Source organism: Melanotaenia boesemani, chromosome 10, assembly GCF_017639745.1.
Source record: "Melanotaenia boesemani isolate fMelBoe1 chromosome 10, fMelBoe1.pri, whole genome shotgun sequence".
Classification (NCBI taxonomy): Eukaryota; Metazoa; Chordata; class Actinopteri; order Atheriniformes; family Melanotaeniidae; genus Melanotaenia; species Melanotaenia boesemani.
In genome coordinates, this window is record NC_055691.1 from 11,300,278 (window position 1) to 11,323,534 (window position 23,257).

The 23,257-nt window shown below is 46.2% G+C and overlaps 1 protein-coding gene across 1 annotated transcript in view; it reads left to right on the plus strand.

Annotated features, from left to right (window-relative positions):
* The first annotated feature begins 1,102 nt into the window (after window positions 1-1,102).
* Window positions 1,103-23,257, plus strand: part of LOC121646920 (NLR family CARD domain-containing protein 3-like) — a 36,725-nt gene continuing 14,570 nt past the window's right edge. The window contains exons 1-8 of the mRNA XM_041996035.1: window positions 1,103-1,141; window positions 1,222-1,344; window positions 1,560-1,661; window positions 6,726-6,804; window positions 6,965-7,169; window positions 7,314-9,114; window positions 9,213-9,377; window positions 22,011-22,184. Of these exons, the coding sequence (XP_041851969.1) occupies window positions 1,280-1,344; window positions 1,560-1,661; window positions 6,726-6,804; window positions 6,965-7,169; window positions 7,314-9,114; window positions 9,213-9,377; window positions 22,011-22,184 (2,591 nt within the window). The 5' untranslated portion in view covers window positions 1,103-1,141; window positions 1,222-1,279. The remainder of the gene's footprint in view (window positions 1,142-1,221; window positions 1,345-1,559; window positions 1,662-6,725; window positions 6,805-6,964; window positions 7,170-7,313; window positions 9,115-9,212; window positions 9,378-22,010; window positions 22,185-23,257) is intronic.

Sequence of the window (23,257 nt, forward strand, 5' to 3'; positions counted from 1 at the left end):
TCTTCATGATCAGCTGATCATTGTTGATGTTTATGTTAATGATGATTTTTAACTGGATCAGCTGATGTTTTTGTTTCCTTCACAAACTGCATCATGTTTTTATTTCCTGGAATCAAACTGTCGTCTCCACCTTAAAGTCAGACTCAGCAGCTTCCTGCTGCTTCCTGTTCCACCTTTCAAAATAAACTCTAAAATGTGATTAAAGTCAGTTAAACTGTCTGATTGTAGTCGGTGATGAAGCTGTGTGCAGGTTTGATGGAGCCGATAATCCACTGTACAGCTTGATGATGATGATGAAGATGAGCAGGGACTTCCTCCTTTGTGCTGCAGGGAGCAGTTTAACGGATCAGAACCTACAGTGTGTGATTCTGCTGCTCCTTCAGTCAGACTTTCCATCCAGATTAGAATCACTTCATTTTTCCTTCTTTAACATCATCCTTTAGTTTCTGTTTGCTGACAGAAAATGTCCAACATTTCGTCCTGTTTCCTGATTTCAAATCTTCCATCTGATTTAGTTTCAGTCTCTTTTTCATGGTAATAAAAGGAGAAGAAATATTTCCACTTTTCATCTGCTTTATTAAAGGCCTCCCAGCAGCTGAGATCTAACATGGTGCTGCTGGTATTTCCTGGTAAAAAGGAAGAAAGTTTTTAGTCTGAAAACTAAACAGGAAGAATTCTTCTGATCTTTTTAACACTGAAGATGATCTGCTGCATCACGAATCAGCTGAAATGATTCAAATGTTCAGCTGACTGAAACTTCCAGTCAAAGTCAGGGAATAAAAATGTTGTTACTTCATCATCATCGTCATCGTTGTGTGTGCTGGTCTGCAGCTCCATCCCTCCATCTTGTGTCCTGATAGAAGTCCAGCAGCTGAAGGCAGCTTCCTCTTCCTCACTGCTGTCTGACTGCATCCATCTGACTCTGATATGAAACAGAAACTCAGAGCCAATCAGAGGAGGAGCAGCTGATCTTTCTACAGCAGATGATGGAAAGGAGGATTTCACTTGATGTTCAGATGAATGATGTGTGTTTCCTCTGCAGGTGAAGGTAGAAAGTGTGTGTGAGCTGATGTGAATCCAGCATCATGGATCAGTGTGAGGACAGAGAGGAGGGAGTCCCTCCCTCTAAAAGCACTCAGAGGTGAGATGTCCATCTCTAACTGTCCATGACTCTTCTCCATGTCACAGCTCAGAACTCACACCAAACATCTGGATTCACAGGAACAAACCTGGACCTGAAACCAGCCCTGAATCAGGACCTGAGCCCAGCTGTGTGTCCATGAAGAGTGACCAGTCGATGGATCGGTTTTTTATGTTCAAAGCTGGAGTTTCCTCAGACCAACAGTCAGTATCTGTCAGTGTTCAGTGGAGGTTGGATCATATTTCAGATGAAAACCAGTTTCTGTTGAAGCAGTTCTTGACGTCTCTGCTGAGACTAGTTTCTGCATCATGGTTGGAATTTAGTTTCTGATTTGTCTTCCAGATTCTTATTTTAATAAAATGTTGTTGAACAATTTCAGAATTCAGCAGTGAAATCATTAAACCATCTTTATTCACAGGAATCAGCCTGAACCAGAACCAGAACCAGAACCCAACTGTGTGTCCTTTAAGAGCGACCGGTCGATGCCTCGTCCTCCTGATTTCAGTTCAGAGGAACAGAGGTGAGCTGGGTGTAAATGTTGTATCAGAGTCAGATTGAACAGTTTTTATTCCAACATGTGTTTCAGCTCTTTTTCACGTTTCTATGCTCAGATGTGAAACTGATTTAATGTTCAGTTCTTTACTAAATGAGCTGAAACATCCAGATAAAAGCTCCAATAATAAAACAGTGTGATAAACATGTGAGTTTTTCCCACAGAGGAAAGTTTTCAGGAGGATTTCTCAGCAGTTTCAGATTTACTGTGTCTGAGTTCAGAGAGCTGCAGAAAGTGGGAGCTCTCCTTTAAAAAGCCACTTTTCTGGTGAGCTGAGAATAATCAGGACTCAGTCTCAGTGCTGGACAGGAAACATAGCAGCTCCATAATTCACCTTTTTAACACACTTAAACAGGTTCTGGTGCCATTAGAGGGAAAATAGGAATAAAGGCCCAGTTTTACTGTGATGATCACAAGATCCAAACTTCATGTTTCAGTCACTCTGTGGTGTATGAAGAGAAAATGAGAAACAGATGTTCTACCCCTATACCATCCACATTACCAGATAATATTTCAATAAATCAGCCGTTCACACAACATTCATTCTTCATTAAAGGCTGATTATGTTAACAAAAAGGCAGAAGGACGGCGTTCTACAAATGTTACATCAGATTAATCAAGTGACATAAAAACTAAATCTTTATTGATCCCAGAAGGAAATCATAAAACCAGCTTATAAACTAATTCATGTATTTTAACTATTAATCTGGACATTTTCTCAGTTATCATGGATGAAATGTTGTGTAGCCTACAAATGAATAGAAATCAATAGAATTCAATATCAAATGCTGACGCCTCCCTGGTGGAGGAGTTAAACTACTTTTTCACCCGCTTTGAGGTGGAGAGATCCCACCCTGCTCCACCACCCTCTCAGCCCCCCAGTACCCACCTGCTCCAGCTGCAAGAACACCAGGTGACAAAGGTTCTGAGCTGTAGACCCACACAAAGCAGCGGGACCGGATGGAGTACTGAGCAAAGTGCTAAAGGCCTGTGCTGATCAGCTGTCGGGGTCCTAACCTGGATTTTCAACACCTCCCTGAAACAGTCCCCCGTCCCAACCTGCCTGAAAGCAGCCACCATTGTCCCTGTTCCTAAGAAAAGCACCATAAGCAGCCTAAATGACTACAGACCGGTGGCCCTGACCTCAGTAGTTATGAAGAGCGTTGAGAGACTTGTCCTCCACACCTTAAGTCCTGTCTCCCTCAGAACTTTGACCAACACCAGTACGCTTATAAAGCAAACAGGTCACCAGCTGATGCCATCACCACTGTCCTCCACACTGCAACGAGTCTCTGAGAAGCAGGGAAATTATGTCAGGATGATCTTCCTGGATTTTAGTTCAGCGATCATCCTCAGCAGGAAACTCTCTGACCTGGACTTCCCACCCCTCATCTGTGACTGGATCTGGAAGTTTTTTAACAGAGCGTCCACAAAGAGTGAGGATGGGCCCCACACATCGTCCACCCTGGCACTAAGCACAGGCACCCCCCAGGGCTGCGTGCTAGGCCCCTTCCTGTATGCACTGTACACACACGACTGCATCCCATCCATCACTCAAACGGCATTGTGAAGTTTGCAGATGACAGGACAGTGGTGGGTCTTACCTCTGGTGGTGATGAGAGCATACAGGGAGGAGGTCCAGAGGCTCGTGGCCTGGTGTACAGCCAACAACCTCCTGCTAAACACCGGAAAGACCAAGGAGATGTTGATGGACTGGAGGTAAAAGAGAGAAGACCCTTTTCCACTGTGAATTAATGGCGAGTGCTTGGAAAGAGTACTGGACGAAAAGTACCAAGATACGGAGCGATCGGATGCCGCTATTTGTCCGTAACTGTAACAAATACAGACAAAATATGGGAAAATCCCCACTGCATCCCTCACGGATCCTAGTTTTAGATCTCTCTGGATCCCGACCACTAAAAATATCCAAAAAGCTGGATTTTCATCCGCGAGGTATCCAGAAGATGCGTCACATTTCATCCCCCACAGATCCGACTTTAGCTCTCTGGATACTGACCCCATCTTTGGCGGATCATGTTCACATATCACAGGAAATACATCGAACATCCGTGACGGATGCCCGCCGTGTATCACAGATTTTCATTTATGCTATATGTCTGATTTAATGGTTCTCTTCATTAATTATATGGTTTGGCATGTAACCTTTCATGTAAAAGTACTAACCTAGTTCTTATCTTTTAAGATCTTCTCAGGCACGTTAAAATCACCCAGTCAGTTTCAAACATCATAATCATAGTTAAAATGTGACAGTCTTTAATCTTGGTTAGTGTACCATCATCATCATTTGATTTGACCATCATTTGAACAAATTACACATTACTATTTCAGTAAGCATTTATAAAATGACATTGTCAGATTAAACTGTATAAAGAATATCAGCATTATTAACTGAACAGTGGGAACAGAACAGAATGAAGCAGTCTAATAAATCAGGTGCATCTGCATAACTGCATAGCTGAATGAAAACATGTCAGACATGAAAAACAGACCAATGTTTTTCTTTTTTTCTTAATTAAAGCACACAGTTTTATTTCAAATAAATGGATCTGATTCCTCTCAGCGGCTGCCTCTAGCTAAATACGCCACTGGGCACTCTCCGGTGCACCATCCTGGAGGACATCTTTTGTAGGTCAACGAAGTGGAGCTGACAGCCTTCCAACATGTCAGTGAGTCTTGTTGCCATCCATTCAGGTGGATACACTTTCCACACGCCTTTGTCTTCAGTGTCCGTCTCCTCGTCACTCTTCATGCATGCAGGCGCCCGTTCCAGGTATCTGTACTCCTCATTGGTTAAGATGGAGCGAGCATTGCATACATTGAAAACACTTTTCAATGTATACATTAAAACAATCAACATAATAAAACATTTTTACTGCCTCTGCACTGCCAGAAACTTCCTTTTTATGCACAGTTCATACAACACATTTCAGTTGTTGTATCCAGAGATAAAACTGCTGACTACAACCCTAATGTGATACAAAAGCAAATCAGAAATCTGATGCATTCTAAATGAACTTAATGAATAAATAAATCTATAAGTGATTCAACTCACTCTATGTCTTCGGTTGTTGAGAGCTTTGGCCCTCCGATCCTATTTCACTTTGTCTTCTGACAACTTAGATTCCCTCTTGATGTTGTCAAAGTATCTGTTGCTCCTACGAACACAAAAAGTGACACATTATTATGTGAAAGACCTTTTCAACAAACTTTCTTTGGAGAGATAAGCATTATTTTTAGAACTAACCTTAAACCAATTTTAGAGTCAAAACTTATTCTGATCACACACACAACTGCATCCCATCCATCACTCAAACTGCATTGTGAAATTGTCAGATGACAGGACAGTGGTGGGTCTTATCGCTGGTGGTGATGAGAGAATACAGGGAGGAGGTCCAGAGGCTTGTGGGCTGGTGTACAGCTAACAACCTCCTGCTGAACCCCACAAACCAAGGAGATGGTGATGGACTAGAGGAGGAAGAGAGAAAACCCTTCTCCACTGTGGATTAACAGCAAGTGTGTGGAAAGAGTCTTCTCCTTTAAATTCCTGGGGGTGAACATGTCTGATGACCTCACATGGTCCACCAATACAACAGCGATGGTCAGCAAAGCTCAGCAGAGGCTCCACTTCCTGAGGCTGCTGAGGAAATGATGGCTGGAGACAAAGCTGCTACAGCCCTTTTATCGTACCACAATAGAAAGTGTGGTAGCATGCTGCATCGTGGTGTGGTATGCTGGCTGCACAGCTAAGGATAAAAAACCCTACAAGGGGTCATGAAGACTGGAAAGAAAATCATTGGCTGCCCCCCACCCTCCCTGGAGGAAATTGCAAAATGTAGAGGCCTAAATATGGCAAAGAAAATCATGGCAGGCCCATCACACCCCGGTCGGGGCTTCTTTGAAGTCCTGTCCTCTGGCAGGAGGTTCAGAATCATCAGCAGCCGGACAAACTGTCTCAGAAACAGTTTTTACCCCTGAACAACCAGGCTTCTTAATGCCTAACCCCCACATGCACCGTCACCATCACTGCTAAATCAATTGTTTAGTCAATCTATTATTTAGTTTTATTTGTTCTTTTTTTTTTTTTTTTTTTTTTTTGTTAAAAGACTTGGTGAATGTATTTATATCCTATGTTTTTATGGCAATGTGGAAGAAATTTGCACCCACTTTCATTGCAATAACTGTCACAATGACAATAATGTGATTCTAGAATTCTTTTCTATTCTATTCTATTCTATTCTATCAAGGACACTCATTGATAATCCAAAACTGAGAAGAAAAACAGTCGACTCCTTAGTTCTAAATTTTCTGATGCTGATATTTACAAGAAAAAGACTAAAGTTAAAGAACAACATTTTATTATTTTCTTTATTTTACCAGGAAGTCACACTGAGGTCAAATATGTGTTTTTTCAGAGAGACTTTACCCGTGGACGTCTGGTGGGATGGTGGGAGCCTTAGACTGCAGTAATGAGCCAGTATACAGTAGGTGGCAGGAACGTACCTGCACAACCTGCCAGGAAATAGAAAAGAAGATGTGCTAACACAACAACTCATTAAATGAGCTTTGACATGCTGGTACCAGAGGAACACATGATCCAGTAAACCATCACCTTTGTATAATGGTTACCAGTCACTCAGTGCAAACCGCCTTGCAGTGGGAGCAGAGGGAGGATCTGATCCAGAGGGTCACAGCCGAGCCACACTGGGAGCTGCCCAGTCCAACCAGTCTGATCCAACCACAGATTGGCTGTGGCTGCCTTGCTCCAGGGCACTTCAGCAGGAAGTAAAGCTTCATGAAGGTGTTGGTGAGAGCTGTTGGGACTCATTCAAACTGAGCTGAAATCTCCAAGCAGCTGCAGACTGAGCTGCTGGTTGTCAGTAAAGCTTTCCCACTACAGGGAGTCTCTGATTCACTGTTTACATCCTCACATCCCTTCATGGACCTTTACCTTGTGTTTGTCTCTGTGTGGACAGACAGAATATCAGCTGATTCTTCCTGATTCCTCCACAGAGTGGACCAGCAGAGCTCAGAGCTTCCCAGTGGTCAGTCTGCTCAGCAGCATCAAACACAGCTGGACTCCATATTTATGGTCTGTACATGTACAACAACTACTTTTCCATCTCTTATGTCCACATCGTCTCCATGCTGACCTTTGTAGACCAGTGGATTGTCAGTGTGTCCAACATGGATCTGATGTTTGGCTCCATGATTTCAGTCTGATTGTGTCCTTCATATCGTTTCTCTTCCAGCTACTGGAGGACAATATGATCACTTTTGTGAAGAAGGAGCTGAAGAAGATCCAGAAGCTTCTGAGTCCAGATTACCCAGAATGCTCAGTGTTGGAGGGTGAGGATGAGGAGCAGAGGAAGAGCAGCAGAGAGGCGTTAGAGAAGATCACAGTGGACTTCCTGAGGAGGATGAAGCAGGAGGAGCTGGCTGAGCGTCTGCAGAGCAGTAAAAGGATTTCTCTAAAGATTGAAGCTGCTGGATAAATGACACATTTACTGATGTCTCAACACATGAAACATCACATATTCACATCCTCATTCCTCAGAGGCTTCAAGTCTTTACTGACTCGTCTTATTTCTTCTCTTTCAGAACTTCTGCCTTCAGTTTGTCAACGTAAACTAAAATCTGGTCTGAAGAAGAAGTTCCAGTGTGTGTTTGAGGGGATTGCTAAAGCAGGAAGCCCAACCCTTCTGAACCAGATCTACACAGAGCTTTACATCACAGAGGGAGGGACTGCAGAGGTCAATGATGAACATGAGGTCAGACAGATTGAAACAGCATCCAGGAAACCACACAGACCAGAAACAACCATCAGACAAGAAGACATCTTTAAACTCCCAACTGGACGAGATGAACCAATCAGAACAGTGATGACGAAGGGAGTGGCTGGCATTGGGAAAACTGTCTTAACACAGAAGTTCACTCTGGACTGGGCTGAAGACAAAGCCAACCAGGACATCCAGTTGACATTTCCACTGACTTTCAGAGAGCTGAATGTACTGAAAGCAAAAAAGTTCAGCTTGGTGGAACTTGTTCATCACTTCTTTACTGAAACCAAAGAAGCAGGAATCTGCAGCTTTGAAGAGTTCCAGGTTGTCTTCATCTTGGACGGTCTGGATGAGAGTCGACTTCCTCTGGACTTCCACAACAATGAGACCCTGACTGATGTTACAGAGTCCACCTCAGTGGATGTGCTGCTGACTAACCTCATCAGGGGGAAACTGCTTCCCTCTGCTCGCCTCTGGATAACCACACGACCTGCAGCAGCCAATCAGATCCCGCCTGACTGTGTTGGCATGGTGACAGAGGTCAGAGGGTTCACTGGCCCACAGAAGGAGGAGTACTTCAGGAAGAGGTTCAGAGATGAGGAGCAGGCCAGCAGGATCATCTCCCACATGAAGACATCACGAAGCCTCCACATCATGTGCCACATCCCAGTCTTCTGCTGGATCACTGCTACAGTTCTGGAGGATGTGCTGAAAACCAGAGAGGGAGGAGAGCTGCCCAAAACCCTGACTGAGATGTACATCCACTTCCTGGTGGTCCAGAACAAAGTCAAGAAGGTCAAGTATGATGGAGGAGCTGAGACAGATCCACACTGGAGTCCTGAGAGCAGGAAGATGATCGAGTCTCTGGGAAAACTGGCTTTTGATCAGCTGCAGAAAGGAAACCAGATCTTCTATGAGTCAGACCTGACAGAGTGTGGCATCGATATCACAGCAGCCTCAGTTTACTCAGGAGTGTTCACACAGATCTTTAAAGAGGAGAGAGGACTGTACCAGGAGAAGCTGTTCAGCTTCGTCCATCTGAGTGTTCAGGAGTTTCTGGCTGCTCTTCATGTCCGTCTGACCTTCATCAAGTCTGGAGTCAACCTGCTGAAACAAGAACAAACTGTTTCTTTTTGGTCTAAGTTATTAAATAAACCAGATCTACAACGTCTCCATCAGACAGCTGTGGATCAGGCCTTACAGAGTCCAAATGGACACCTGGACTTGTTCCTTCGCTTCCTCCTGGGTCTTTCACTGCAGACCAATCAGAGTCTCCTACGAGGCCTGCTGACACAGACAGGAAGTAGCTCACTGACCAATCAGGAAACAATTCAGTACATCAAGAAGAAGATCAGTGAGAATGTGTCTGCAGAGAGAAGCATCAATCTGTTCCACTGTCTGAATGAACTGAATGATGGTTCTCTAGTGGAGGAGGTCCAACAGTCCCTGAGATCAGGACGTCTCTCCACAGATAAACTGTCTCCTGCTCAGTGGTCGGCTCTGAGCTTCATCTTACTGTCATCAGAAGAAGATCTGGAGGTGTTTGACCTGCAGAAATACTCTCCTTCAGAGGAGGTTCTTCTGAGGCTGCTGCCAGTGGTCAAAGCCTCCAACAAAGCTCTGTAAGTACATATATAGCAGGTTGTGGAGAAATATACTGCTGCTGTTTTATAGGACAGAATGTGACAGAGAACTAGTTGTCTCATTATTTCCTCTTCAGACTGAGCAGCTGTTCCCTCTCAGATGAAGGATGTTCAGCTCTGTCCTCAGTTCTCAGCTCCCAGTCCTCCAGGCTGACAGAACTGGACCTGAGTATCTCCGACTCAGGTGTGAAGCAGCTGTCTGATGGACTGAAGAGTCCACACTGTAAACTGGAAACTCTCAGGTCAGATTTCTCTGCTGCTCTCACGTTTTTCTACTTTTTATGCCTGTTTGCATGATAACATTTCCACATAATATATGAAACTTATTTCTTGACATATTTATTAATAGAAAAGGATTTCTACAGCAGTGAGATGAAAACTATCTCCGTGCAGGGAAAACACATATTGGGTAGAAACCATGTAGTGTTCATGCCAGGCTTCTAGTGGGCAGTGAAACTTGGCAACGACACACCCAGGTGTGCACCACATCCTCATAAGACCCGAAAACACAACATCAGAAGTGCCCAAAACTCTGTTTCCATGGAAACCAGAGGCCAGAAGGCAACAAAACGTTTCCATTTTACTGTCTCAGCATTGTGGTGTAAACAAGAGCTCATTTTCCTACCGTCTCTGTGATGCAATAATCTCAAACATTTTCAGAAATATGTTTAAATAAATGAAATGAAACATCCCCAGATCTCCATCGCTTCATTCTGATCACTGCTGCTCAGATACTTTTGGCTCATTTCATTTGGTTCGGAAGATATGTGTGCAGATCAGGTCCAGTCCAGTACTGAGTTTTGTTCAGGTTTATCCAGTTGTACTGACTGTGATTGGTGTGGATAAATGGGAGGACAGTGGAGTAAGAGGATCTGTGACAGCAGCATGTTTCAGTCTTCTGACTTTTTCTTTCCTTTAACCAACAATCTTGATTATGGAGTCGTGTTTGTACGGTTTTACCGGACTAACTGCCTTTAGTCCAATAACTCCCACCGTATAGGGTGTGTTTAACTGGTGATACAGTGTCTCACTGAAATGCCAGGTTACTTATTCACTCAGGTTTATTTCGACAAGTAGATGCTATTTGCTAATAGCACCGAACATCTCCTAGTAACCGTGTCACTTTCAGGTAAACAACTGTAACGACACAAACAACAGAACACAAAATTAACACCGCGTACACTCGACGGGCAGCATACAGATTATACATTTTGTGGAAATAACCATATCCTTACAACTTTTAGATAACTCACCAGCTCAGTCTCACCAGCAAACAGCGATAACTCTGGCAATGCAGAAAAACGGGGCATACGTGCAGAGACCAACCCCTCACTACCCGACTTTACACAGATAGAAAAACGCTTCACGTGAATACTGTGAAAGGGCTGGCTGGTGGTAATATTCTGTACACAAAGTAAACCCACATGCCATTCAAACAGAGAAAGAAAGGGAAAATCCACACACCTCCCACTTGGGCTACTGGTCCTTGACTAAGGAGGCCACAATAAACGTCCCCAAACAAAATGAGCAGAACAATCATAAGCAACATGTAAAACCCTTTGATAACGTAACAGGGAAACATGGCTCCAGAAATTAAACACAAAGGCCTTAGACCTTACATTAAAGTGTCCACAGTCCCTAAGCACTTCTCAAGTACTTAGAAAGGTGTCCGAAGTCCCTACTGCTCTTCTACTGGCAGCAACACCACCAGCCTCCTCACGTCCCTGTGGAGAATGGCGGACGTGCATGGTTCTTTATTGCCCCCCACACGGGACGGACCGATAGGGGCGCTGATGCAGGTCTTCACCTTGACGTCCCGGACGACGCCTTTATTGTCTGGCTGTGCCTTTTCCACCCGGCCCAACTTGAACCGGCCCCGAAGAGTGTTCTGGTCTGCCACCCAGACTAGATCACCGACGGAGACATTCCTGGCCGGGGAATGCCACTTTTGCCGCACAAACAAATGCGGCCCCGCTAACTGGCTCCACCTCTTCCAGAATTTATCCACTTCCACTTGGACGGCACACAGACGACTGAAGGGGTAGGCGGGGTACTCAAAACCCAGATCGTCCCCCCTGGGCCCAGACCGACCCAGAAGCAGGGAGTTCGGCGTAATAACGTCCACAACTTCCTCCTGAACCTGCATCCTAGCACCGATAGGCCTTTCGTTGGTTAAATTGGCAGCCAAGTAGAGAAGAGTCTGGAATTCCAGGGAGGTCAGATCGCCCCCCGCCCCGACACTACATAATGCTCTTTTCAACACACGAACTGCTGCTTCCGCCACCCCGTTTCTGTGCGGCGAATCTGCAGGACTGAATTCCCACGCCCAGTCAGTCCCGTCCACGGCCGTCCTACACTTTACCCCTTCCTTGTCAACCTTCGCCAGGAAGCCATAAAGATCCTCCAGGGCGGGCCTGGCCCCCACAAAGTTGGTGCCCTGGTCAGACCAGAGCCTCCTGGGGTGACCTCTCAAGGCCGTAAACCGCCGGTACGTCTGGAGAAAACCCTCTGTCGATAGGTCCTCCACCACGTCGGCATGAACAGCACGGGAAGCCATACAACTGTAAACCACTCCCCAAACCTTACGCCTCGCTCACCGTTTCACCCCGCCCCTTACTGTATAAGGGCCAAACAAGTCCAGCGTCGTATACTCAAAGGGAGCGGCTGGCCTTGTGCGCACAAGGGGAAGATCACTCATGACTCTATGACCTTGAATTACCCACGCTCTCCTTCTCATCCGGAGGAGGGTACCAGCAACGCCCTTATGGTTTACACGATGGGCGCCTTCGGCAAGGAGAACACCGACCCGAGACCCGTAAGGGATCAGCGGGACGCCGTGCCTTTCTCCGTCACCAGACTGGATCCGGACGTAGCACAACAACAGACCCGTTACTCCGTCTTTGCCAACGACCAGGCGGTTGAGGGTCGTTGTGGGGAAAACCACACCCGTTTGGGCAGCGAGACATAAGTCCCGGAATGCCTCCTCACGCTCTTGCGCCGTTAACACCCCCACCCACTGTTGCTGCTCACCGGTACGACCCGTACCGCGCAACCAAGAGTGTACGGCTCTACGGACGTACCCCACGACCCCACACAGTTTGGTTAATGTGCTAAACCTTGACAGTTCTACCCGACTTATGAGACCTGCCCCCCAAAGCTTCTTGATATGGTGGTCTGCGGGTGCTATTGAGCGAGGTCCGGTGGCACCACCCGGCGCAACCAACTCCTTTGCCTGGGCCCTCGTTGTGACAGCAGAGAAAGCTTTCCTCTGGAGCTTACACACGACCTCTCTAGTACCAGAAGCCACTTCTGCAGCAGAATTCATGGGCCACTCCACCTCCGGCCTAGTCAGGAAACTAGGACCTCTCTGCCACTGGGAGTCATCACGGAGCTGTTCAGCCAAACACCCCCTCGTGACCAGATCGGCCACGTTGTGTAGGCCTGGGATCCACCACCAGTCAGTCACGGGTCCGGCCTCCTGTATCTCCCCTATTCGGTTAGCGAAGAAGGTTTGGAACCCGTAACTGTCTCGTTGGATGGCACCCAAAACGGTTTGACTGTCCACAAAGTGGTACCATCTGCCCACCTCCAAGCGCCCATGCTTTAGCACGTGTCCCTTCAACCGGGCAGCAAAAACGGCCCCACAGATCTCCGCCTTAACCGCATCGCCCTTTTGGTTGAGCGGGGTTAACTTGGCCTTCGACTCCACCAGTCGGACGACAACGCCACAAGATGTCACCCACCGCAGGTAGAGAACTGCACCATAAGAGTCACAGCTTCCGTCGGAGAACATGATGCGCCAGGGCTTGCCCACCCAGTCGGGGGGCTTAAGGCTCCTGGGGAACAAGATCGCATTCAACCGAGCGTACTCCATGAACAGCTCAATCGCCCTCCTGCGCAACTCATTGGACAGCCGTTTATCCCACGTGTCCCTAGATAATGTTCCGGCCTCTTGAAAGGCCTTCCTAACTAGAATGACACCCTTCTGCTTCAGGGGCATCGCAAGACCAAGAGGGTCATAGAGGCCAGCCACCTGGCTTAGCAGCATACGGGGGGTAAGAGGGTCTGGAGTTTTCTCCTCTATTTCCCCTACGGAAAGGTCAAGTCCAGTGCGCATCTTTTTCCTCCTTGTGGAGAAATTGATGACCACCATGAGGAAAAGCTTGTCCTCCGCTACGTGGTACCCCACCCCCAGGGCCTTGTTGTCCTCGTCCCGCAACTGGTTGGGCAACACAATAGTCTCGGGTCGTCGGGTGGTGGCCTCCTGCCTCCCACTTTGGCCAGACCGCACCCAAGGCTTAAGGTGAAACCCGCCTGTCGCGAGGATGGCCTTAACCCCCTTAAGGATTTCGTCCAGTCTCTGGGGGTCGTTATGGGACACCAGGATGTCGTCCACGTAGGCGTTGTCCACAATGACCTGCCTCTCCTCCACTCTGTCAGTGAACTGTGGCAGGTGGGCGGTCTCTCGCATGGCAACCTGAGCGATGCAGCCAGCTGGCTTATCGCCCATGTTTACCCGCACAACCGCGTAGTCCTCGATGTCATCAGTGGGAGAGTCTCGCCACAGGAAGCGGTGGACGTGCATTTCCTGCTCCTCCAACCATACTAAGTTGTACATTTTAGACACTTCACCGATTGCCACATGCTCCCCTTCCCGGAAGAGGAGCAGCACCGCACGGATGGGGTTTAAGACATCCGGACCTTTAAGTAAGATGCCATTCAGGCTCACGCCCTTATACTCCTGGCTACTGTCCCAGACAAGCGTCACGGGAGTAGAGAGCGAGTGTGGGTTAGGAGCTGTCAGATGGCTCACCCACCAAACAGCACCATTCCACCCGCCCAATACAGCCTTGGACAGTTTAACTGCAGCCCCCCTGCCGACCATGTCGTGCACCTGCCTGGCGTATGCCTGTTTCCATATTGGATCCTTCTCGAGGCGCTTCTCCGCCTTAAGGAACACCGCCTCAACAGTCCTGCGGTTGTTAGGCAGGGTGACAGGGTCCTCCTTCCAGGGGTATTTGGCATCCCAGTGGGGCTTGTCACTATGACTGTCACTTAACTTAAAGGTAAGTCCGCCCCTAATTACCTCCAGTTCTTTCTCATCCACAAGGGACATCTCCTTACCACCAGGGGCACACCTCCCACAATGGCATCCACCACACGCAGGGCTGCAAGCAGCACCAATGCTGTCCCACTGAAGCCACTTAACGATCTCGGCACTACTCGTGGCTGTGTTCCCAACTACGACACCATCCCCGGACCCAGAGCGATGGTCACAGATGACCTCGACCCTCTTAGACTCTGCCCTCATGGAGCATGCGAAATGAGTTGAGGAATGGCGCACAGTCACCTCAATGTCTTACCAAGTGGACCATCCCACAACACCAAATCCCCGCACCTCGCCATCCGTTGGGGGGCGAGACGACCCTCCGGGGTACTAATGAGCAACTCAACCCTCTTCGCGCGAATTAACTCCCCCGGTCTGACATAATTCGGGAAGAACTTCCCCAGTCGTTCAGGGTCTACTGCATGGTCCACCCTAGCGATCTCCTCTAGCCCATAGAAGACCATCTCGTGGAGTCGCCACCTTCTGTGCTTTGTGGCTACTTTTAAACTCACACGGTACCTCTTTGTCTCTACCTTCACTTCCATGCCGCCCACACCATACACCATTAGTCTGATCGGTTCACCGGTTAACCCAAGCCTCTCAGCCGCTTGATGAGTAATATAATTGGTGTCGGAAGCTAGGTCTATGAGGTCGCCTACCCAATCCCCCTTTTTGGTTGTGACGTCCACTAACATCATCAGAACTGGGTGCTCCTTGGGGTCACTCTCGGCCACTAGCCCATTCCCAGCACATACCGTTGAAGTTACTTGGTTAGTGCAGGCTTTCCGGACGGCTTCTAGCTGCCCCGGGGTTAGACCTAGACAGGCAAACACAGCTTCCTGCTCCTCGGTCGGGCCACGGGGCTCACGCCTTACTTCTCCCCCAACACCTACTACGGAGGAGTCGCTTTTTACCGGGGCCTTAAGGCACAGAAAGAAATGGCGGTCCGAAAGAGCGCCCCCCCCTTTTGCACTCCTCTTTACGGCAAAGGAAGCCCTGACCACACGGACCCTCACCCCCATGGAGATCAAGACACTTAGGGCAAGCTCTTGCCCTCTTTACAAAAGCCCTCCTTTCTGACGGGTTGGCCTTTTTGAACAACTTACAGCGGTACAAATGCCCAGCGTGCCCCCCCTCACCACACGCGCTGCAGGAGTTTCGTGGGGACTCTGCTCCTGTTTTGCTCGCTGTAGCCCTGGTATTCGAATGCCTCTCTTGCTTCCGATCCCCTGGCTTCTCTTTAGGTTTCTCACGAGGGTTCAGTTCCCCGGCTCTGACAGAGCCTGGGCGTCTGGTCGCTTGCAACTGCTCCAACTGGGTCAGAATTGTCTTTTGATCCTTTAAGAACCCCCATAACTTCTCAAAGCGGTTACGGGGGTTGACCTCATTGGATCCATCACACCGGTACACGAGCCACCTCTCCTTCAAACTGTCCGGTAGCTTACTTTCGATCGACCGGACCACCAACTGGTTTTTTAAAGCGTCCTCGCAACCGAGATCAATAAGGTCCAGCAGCGCCCTCTCCACCGCTCGGATCAGCTGCAGTGTTTCCCTTGGTTGGTTGTCACCCACCCCTGACAGCTCTTGCAACTCCAGTATGATGTCATCCGCTATCTGGGCCACATCCCCATAGCAATCCTCCAGCACCCGGAAGACTTCACCCGCGGTGTGGCAATGAGACAACCTGAGTTCACTTTTCACTGGTTCGGCGATACTGTCTAACAGGTGGAAGAGCCGACATTCTGGGGAACCCGTGGGCTCCGCTAAAGCTTGCAGGGTACCCCAATTACTCTTCCAGCGCCAGTAGCTTCTCCGGTCTCCGGAATTTTGGTAGGCTTAAAGGTGCGAGTGCAATCCTAGGCCCCATTAACGCCTGGGAGGTGGTGAATGTGCTCCGTCCCGCGCCAGCGATGGTCAGCAGCACATCACGAGTCTCTCTCTGCTGCGGTATACTGGTGAAGCCAGGCACGGCCGAAGGGACCAGAGGCTGGCGAACCGGCTGACCCCGCAGGGGCGCTGGCGGAGACCTGACAGGGGCGCTGATTTCTTGCGTCTCATCAGGGCGATCCACCAGACCGTCGGGCACGCCACCGCTCACTGCCGTTGTTTGGTCAGCGGACAGACTTGCCCCCGCATCTTGCCCCCCACCGTCCTGAGGCGCGCCGCTGCCCCGGGTTTCAGCAGGAGGTTCACCGAGTTCGTCAGCTGAGGTAGTCCCCTCATCGCCCACTCTGGGTTTAACATCACTTTTGCCACCGACAGTGTCCTCTTCATCACTACTACTCGCCAGACTACTAGGTTCACTGCGTGCTGACCTTCTGCACTCACGCATGTGGTTCTCTAGTGAGATCACAGTCAGTTCCCTCATCTCCTTGTGACCTTTGAGGCAAGCTCGCACAGTACTCAGTTCCTTTTCTGGAATGTAACGGTCCCAGACCCGTACAAACTCCTCTAAAGCGTTGACTCTACTTTCTAGTGCGGTACACACAGAAGTATGTTGTTCTTGGGTCATGTGACTAGTCTGGAGCGCTTCCGCCTGACCGAACACGTCTTCCACGTCAGCCTTCAGGCCGTCAAACTGACCCGAGGCACAACGAGACCATAACGACTCTTTTACTTTCAACCCAGCGCTTTGGTACTTAGTTCGGCACTCATGCAGCCTCTTCGTGACATCAGCCACCTCCGCCGCGAACCCACTTGCGTCCTCTTCTTCCATAGCGGTAATGTAATCAAAACTGCTATCACAGAACTCCTCATAACTGTCTTGGAGAGCCTTCATTGCAGACCTGAGTTCATGTTCAGTTAACAGGTCCAGGTTGAACATAATGGTATTGACCCTCCTACTGAACACCCCTTGAGCACAGGACCGTTTTTTCTTTAATTCCCCACAGTCAGCCATGCTGGAGTTTTTCCCTTTTTCTTCTTCTTCTATGGTGTTATGGTGTACTTCCGGTTTACACAGTCGCGCTGGCGGCTAACTTCCGGTAGCTAGCCGTTAGCTAACAAGCTAACACTGTCTGTTGCTCACGATCGGCTTATCCTACGCCGTCGCGCTAAGCAACAACAGATAAAGTCACTCAAGCACAGTTGCTAACAAAGAGATGACTCCGTTGATGTCTTGGTTCGGGTCCGATGCGTTCCCGTTCCACCGGAACGTTCCACCGGGCTCCGTCTAAGCGCTGGCTTGTTGTAGTTGACACTGTCCGACCTCCGCTTCTCCGTCACTGGCCGGCTTGGTGTTGTTTACTGTACGGTTTTATCAGGCTAACTACCTTTAGTCCAATAACTCCCACCGTAAAGGGTGTGTTTAACTGGTGATACAGTGTCTCACTCAAACGCCAGGTTACTTATTCAACTCAACTCAACTCAACTCAACTCAACTTTATTTATATAGCCCTTTAAAACAACCACAGCTGAAACAAAGTGCTGTACATAAATGGACAACGCAACACATAAAGTACAAAAATCAACCAGGAAATAAATAATATCATAAGTATAATAAAATAATTGTTCATTGTTTTAAAAACGGTTTTAAAACAATAAGCAATTTTAAAAGAACAAATATAAACAAATAAAACCAATAAGTAAAACAAACCACTGCACACTAAAACAGGAACAGTCTCATACTGGGCTGAAAGCCAAAGAATAAAAATGGGTTTTAAGATGAGTTTTAAAAATAGACAATGAAGAAGCTTGTCTAATGTGGAGAGGGAGCTCATTCCACAGTTTTGGACCAGCGACTGAAAAAGCTCGATCCCCCCTGAGCTTCCGTTTGGACCTCGGTATGTCCAGGAGCAGCAGATCAGCTGACCTGAGGCACCGAGCAGGAGCGTAGGGGTGGAGTAGCTCCGAGAGGTAAGGAGGCGCCAGACCATTTAAAGATTTAAAAACAAATAAAAGAATCTTAAAATGAATTATGTAGTGCACTGGCAGCCAGTGAAGTGAGGCCAGGATGGGGGTTATGTGCTCCCTCTTATGTACTCCAGCTAGGAGGCGTGCAGCTGCATTTTGCACCAACTGGAGACGTGCGAGGGAGGACTGGCTAACTCCAAAATAAAGAGCATTACAATAATCCAGCCGAGATGTAATGAAGGCATGGATTACTGTTCACTCAGGTTTATTTCGACAAGTAGATGCTACTTGCTAATAGCACCGAACATCTCCTAGTAACCGTGTCGCTTTCAGGTAAACAACTGTAACGACACAAACAACAGAACACAAAATTAACACCGCGTACACTCGACGGGCAGCATACAGATTATACATTTTGTGGAAATAACCATATCCTTACAACTTTTAGATAACTCACCAGCTCAGTCTCACGAGCAAACAGCGATAACTCTGGCAATGCAGAAAAACGGGGCATACGCGCAGAGACCAACCCCTCACTACCCGACTTTACACAGATAGAAAAACGCTTCACGTGAATACTGTGAAAGGGCTGGCTGGTGGTAATATTCTGTACACAAAGTAAACCCACATGCCATTCAAACAGAGAAAGAAAGGGAAAATCCACACACTGTTTGATATGTAAACATACTAATATGATGTATAATTTAACTGGAACCCTGTGATCAGATGGCTTTAGATGAAGTATCTGAAGCTCTTTGTGGAGAATATGTATTGATCTTGTGTCGGCTCAGAACTGCAGACCAGCATCATAGCCAGGTCTCAGTGTGGTCCAGTTCTCATCAGAGACCGTCATCTTTCCCTTAGACCTGCTGAATGTCTCCTATTACCTTTTCTTAAACCTGGGACATTTTACAATGAGGTCCAGGAAAAGAGTTTATGAAAAGATGATTGGAGGTCTTTTTCTACTTTTACCAGACCCCTGCTGTCTCATACTTTATATCATAAATAAAAGAAGCACGTTTGTGAAAGCAAGATATTTATGACTGACAGGTGACTTTTAAAGATGTCTAATGTGGATTCCAAAGATCAAAAAGGAATAAACACGAAACAGAGAACTAAACCATTCTGTACATCACTCAGTTCATTAACTGTCCAACAGAAGAAAATATGATATTTTGGTTTCACTGAGGAAATGTGAATAAATCTCAATGATTCTCTCTGACTTTAAGTTAAATTGTACATGTGACTAAATCTGAAAACAAATCTTTATTTTCTTCAATATCTTCTCTTCAGACTGAGTGTCTTTGGCCTCGCAGAGGGAAACGTTGCAGCTGTGTCCTCATTTCTCAGCTCCCAGTCCTTCAGGCTGACAGAACTGGACCTGAGTATCTCCGACTCAGGAGTGAAGCAGCTGTCTGATGGACTGAAGAGTCCACACTGTAAACTGGAAACTCTCAGGTCAGATTTCTCTGCTGCTCTAACCTGTAAGCCATAATGATCAAAATGATAACAAATAAATGCTTGAAATGTCTCACTTTGCATATAATGAATCTATATAATACATCAGTTTCACCTTTTCAGCTGAATTACTGAAGTAAATTAAGTTTTGCACAAAATTCAAATTTTTTGAGTTTCACCTACATATCACTCAGTTTATTAACTGTCCAATAGAAGAAAAGAGGATATTTTGGTTTCACTGAGGAAATGAGAATGAACTTTTCAATGTTTTTCTCTGACTTTAAGTTAAATTGTACATATTACTAAATCTGAAACCAAACAAACCTTCATTTTCTTCTATATCTTCTCTTCAGACTGAGTGTCTGTGGCCTCTCAGAGGGAAACGTTGCAGCAGTGTCCTCATTTCTCAGCTCCCAGTCCTTCAGGCTGAAAAAGCTGCAGCTGAGTAGCAGCAACCTGCAGAATTCAGGAGTGAAGCTGCTGTCGAGTCTGCAGAGTCCACACAGTCAGCTGGAAACTCTCAGGTGAGCTTGTTTTCATACCGAGCAAAGTGGGATGAGATTTTATCATCAGACATTACACGTCCTTCATTAATCCCCAGAGGGAAAGTCAGTTGTCCGGAATTTCACATTTAAACGCACAACAACCGTCAGAAATTTAAATTAGTAAATGGAGACTTAAATGCAGTGCGACCAAAAACAAAAACATGAATAGATGTGCATCAACAAGTCAGATAAAATAAAGGGATGAAAAAAGACTGATGCTAAACACTAAGGGAGCATTCACACCAGAATATTCCAGGGGGCTCTGTTTCCATTGAAACATTTCACACCTTCCTTTGGTTCAGTTTGCTTTCACACTGCTCTTCACTTTAACAAGCAAACTGCCTGGAGAGCATCATGCAGTTCCAACAGCTATATGCTAGGGCTGATAAACGACCACTGAGCAAGAAAAAAAGCAGGAATAAGAAGAAAACCCAGTTCATGAATTGGCCAGGACCTTCACTGCAAATAAACCATGGAGCAATAACAATTTTCTGCAATTCACTGCAAATGAACAACACAAGGGTTCACTTCCAAGTGAACTGAGAACCCCAGTTTTTAGCAGACCAGAGTTCTCTGCTTTGGTCTGCAGCAGAATGTGAATGAACGTTTACTTCAGATGAACCTTACTATCCATGGAAGTGGGCCAGGGTTCGTTTAAAGTGGACCAAATAGTGGCGGTGTGAATGTGTCCTCAGATTAAAGTGTTTGATGGTAGATGGACAAAGGAGCCTCTAAACCTCTGTTATGTAGCTCAGAGTAATGAGACGTTCACTGCAGCTGCTCATTAGACCAGCTAAGATGTCGTGGAGAGGGTGGTCTTTGTTGTCCAGCACTGCTTCCACCATCACCATAGTTTTATTTTTACCTTTATTTATACACGTTTAACTCATTGAGACACAAGGTCTCATTTCCCAGAGTGACCTGTCCACAAATACATCTAATACAAGTAGATCCAAACATACATTTCTCCACCACAGTGCTCAGGGAGTCCAGCCTTAGTTCCATCACTGAAGAAGCCTTTTCCAGCAGTTTCTCCAGCCTCCTCTTGTCCTTCTCTTTAATGCTGCCTCCCCAGCAGACATCAGCATAAAACAATGTGCTCGCCATCACAGATTGATAGAACATGTGGATCATCTTCTGCAGACATTGAAGGAGACCTTAACCTCCTGAGTAAATACAAACAGCTCTTTCCTTTCTCGTACAGAACATTGGTATTCCTGGACCAATTTAGATGGTGGTCTATGTGGACCAGGAGGTCTACATGGTGTTCAGGATCAGACAATTCTTATGAAATTATCAATCAGGTGTCTGTCCTCATCTTTTTGCCCATCCCTGGTACATGCCACTATTGCTGATCTTCCAAATGTGGAAAGTCTTGGAGTTTTACACAACAGCAACGCTTATGAAATAAAAAGCATCATGATAAAAGCAGTATAAGAACATACTTTTATTTCTAGCTAAAAATATTTTTCAGGAACATCACTGATGGAAATGAACAAATACTAAACAACTAAAGAAAAGAACTTATATAAATGGATCCATTCATTGGTTTTCTTCCACTTCCCTGAAGTTGGGTCAAAGAGTTAATGGATCAGGAGGGAATCCTACACACCCCTCCTCAGAGACACTCTCCAGCTCCTCCTCACCTGAAATCCTCACCTGTCTTATTCAGATGTTCAGACTGTCTCTGATAAACTACATTTCCAAGCTGAAAGTTCTCAGCCACCACGTTGAATCTTTGTTTCACTCATGATCTATGTGAGCATTAAAATCCACCACATGGACGTGATAACGAGGTTATAAAGCTGATTTTCCTCCACAGATGATCTTTCAGTCTACATCCAATATGAGGATTGATTCATTTTGATCACATACATTTTTATTTTTGTATTTTTCTCTAACTGTCTCTTCAGGCTGTGTATGTGTGGTCTCTCAGAGAGAAGCTGTGAAGCTCTGTCCTCAGTTCTCAGCTCCCAGTCCTCCAGTCTGACAGAACTGGACCTGAGTAACAACGACCTGCAGGACTCAGGAGTGAAGCAGCTGTCTGCTGGACTGAAGAGTCCAAACTGCAAACTGGAAACTCTCAGGTCAGGATTCATCACACTGAGTGTTTAAATGAGTTTTTATTAATGAGCAACAGAACACCTGTAGAAGGTGTTTGTATGACTGTTAGTCTGTATGACTTACACCGTCTTACACCACAGAAACTGACCTGAACCTGTAACCTGTCCTGCACCCTGAAGGTGAAACAATGTGTTAAGTTTTCTAATTCTGTTTTATATTCATTGTTTTACAAAACACAAACTTGTAGATCCCCTTAAAAACAACAGGAATTAATAAAACATTGGACAGATATTGGGAGGACGGGGTCTGGAGAAGGTCCAGATTATTTAGTCTGTTTTACCCAAAGTTGCTGCTCAAGTCTCGTACATCACATGCATGGAATCAAAGTTCCATTAAAATTCATGTTTCATTTTCTGTAGGGCTGGGCGACATGGCCTAAAAATAAAAACTCCTAAATCTTTTAAACCAAATCCAATTTCTGATTGTAATTGCTTCTTTTTTCTCTCCTTCCATTAATAATAATAAAAAAAATTACAACCAGTAAAACATTCTTTTTCAAAAATGTTTGTATTGTAATCAACCCTTCTGGGAGTTGACCTGGATTTAAAGTGCAAATATACGAGCTGTGAAACAAGCTTGTAAAATGAGATGGAGGCGCTGCCACTGTAAACAATGAACACATAACACACAACATGTTTGTACTTCGTGGTATTCCACAATGAGCTAGTTTTTAAGGTTTGAGCATACAACGTGTGTAACTTTAATCCAGCTTAGAAAAAGAGTACATTAATAAGTAAAAGTTCCTCCTCTTGGAAGAAAATATTCACTCTTTTAGAGTATTTCGACAATAAACAAATAAACAATTTCCCATTTTGGGAATGAAATAATGTAAATCGAAGTTTCATTACACTTAACATGTGTTTTAAGAAAACGTACCTCCCTTATACAAAACACTATTTTAAGAAATCACTGAACATGTTAACAAAATTAAAGTCATATTTCAAACATACATTCATTAGAACATTCTTGCTGTCTTTTTTTTTAACTACACATTTTTGGGAAGGAAGACAAGCCTGTCTACTGCATCTGGCTTCAG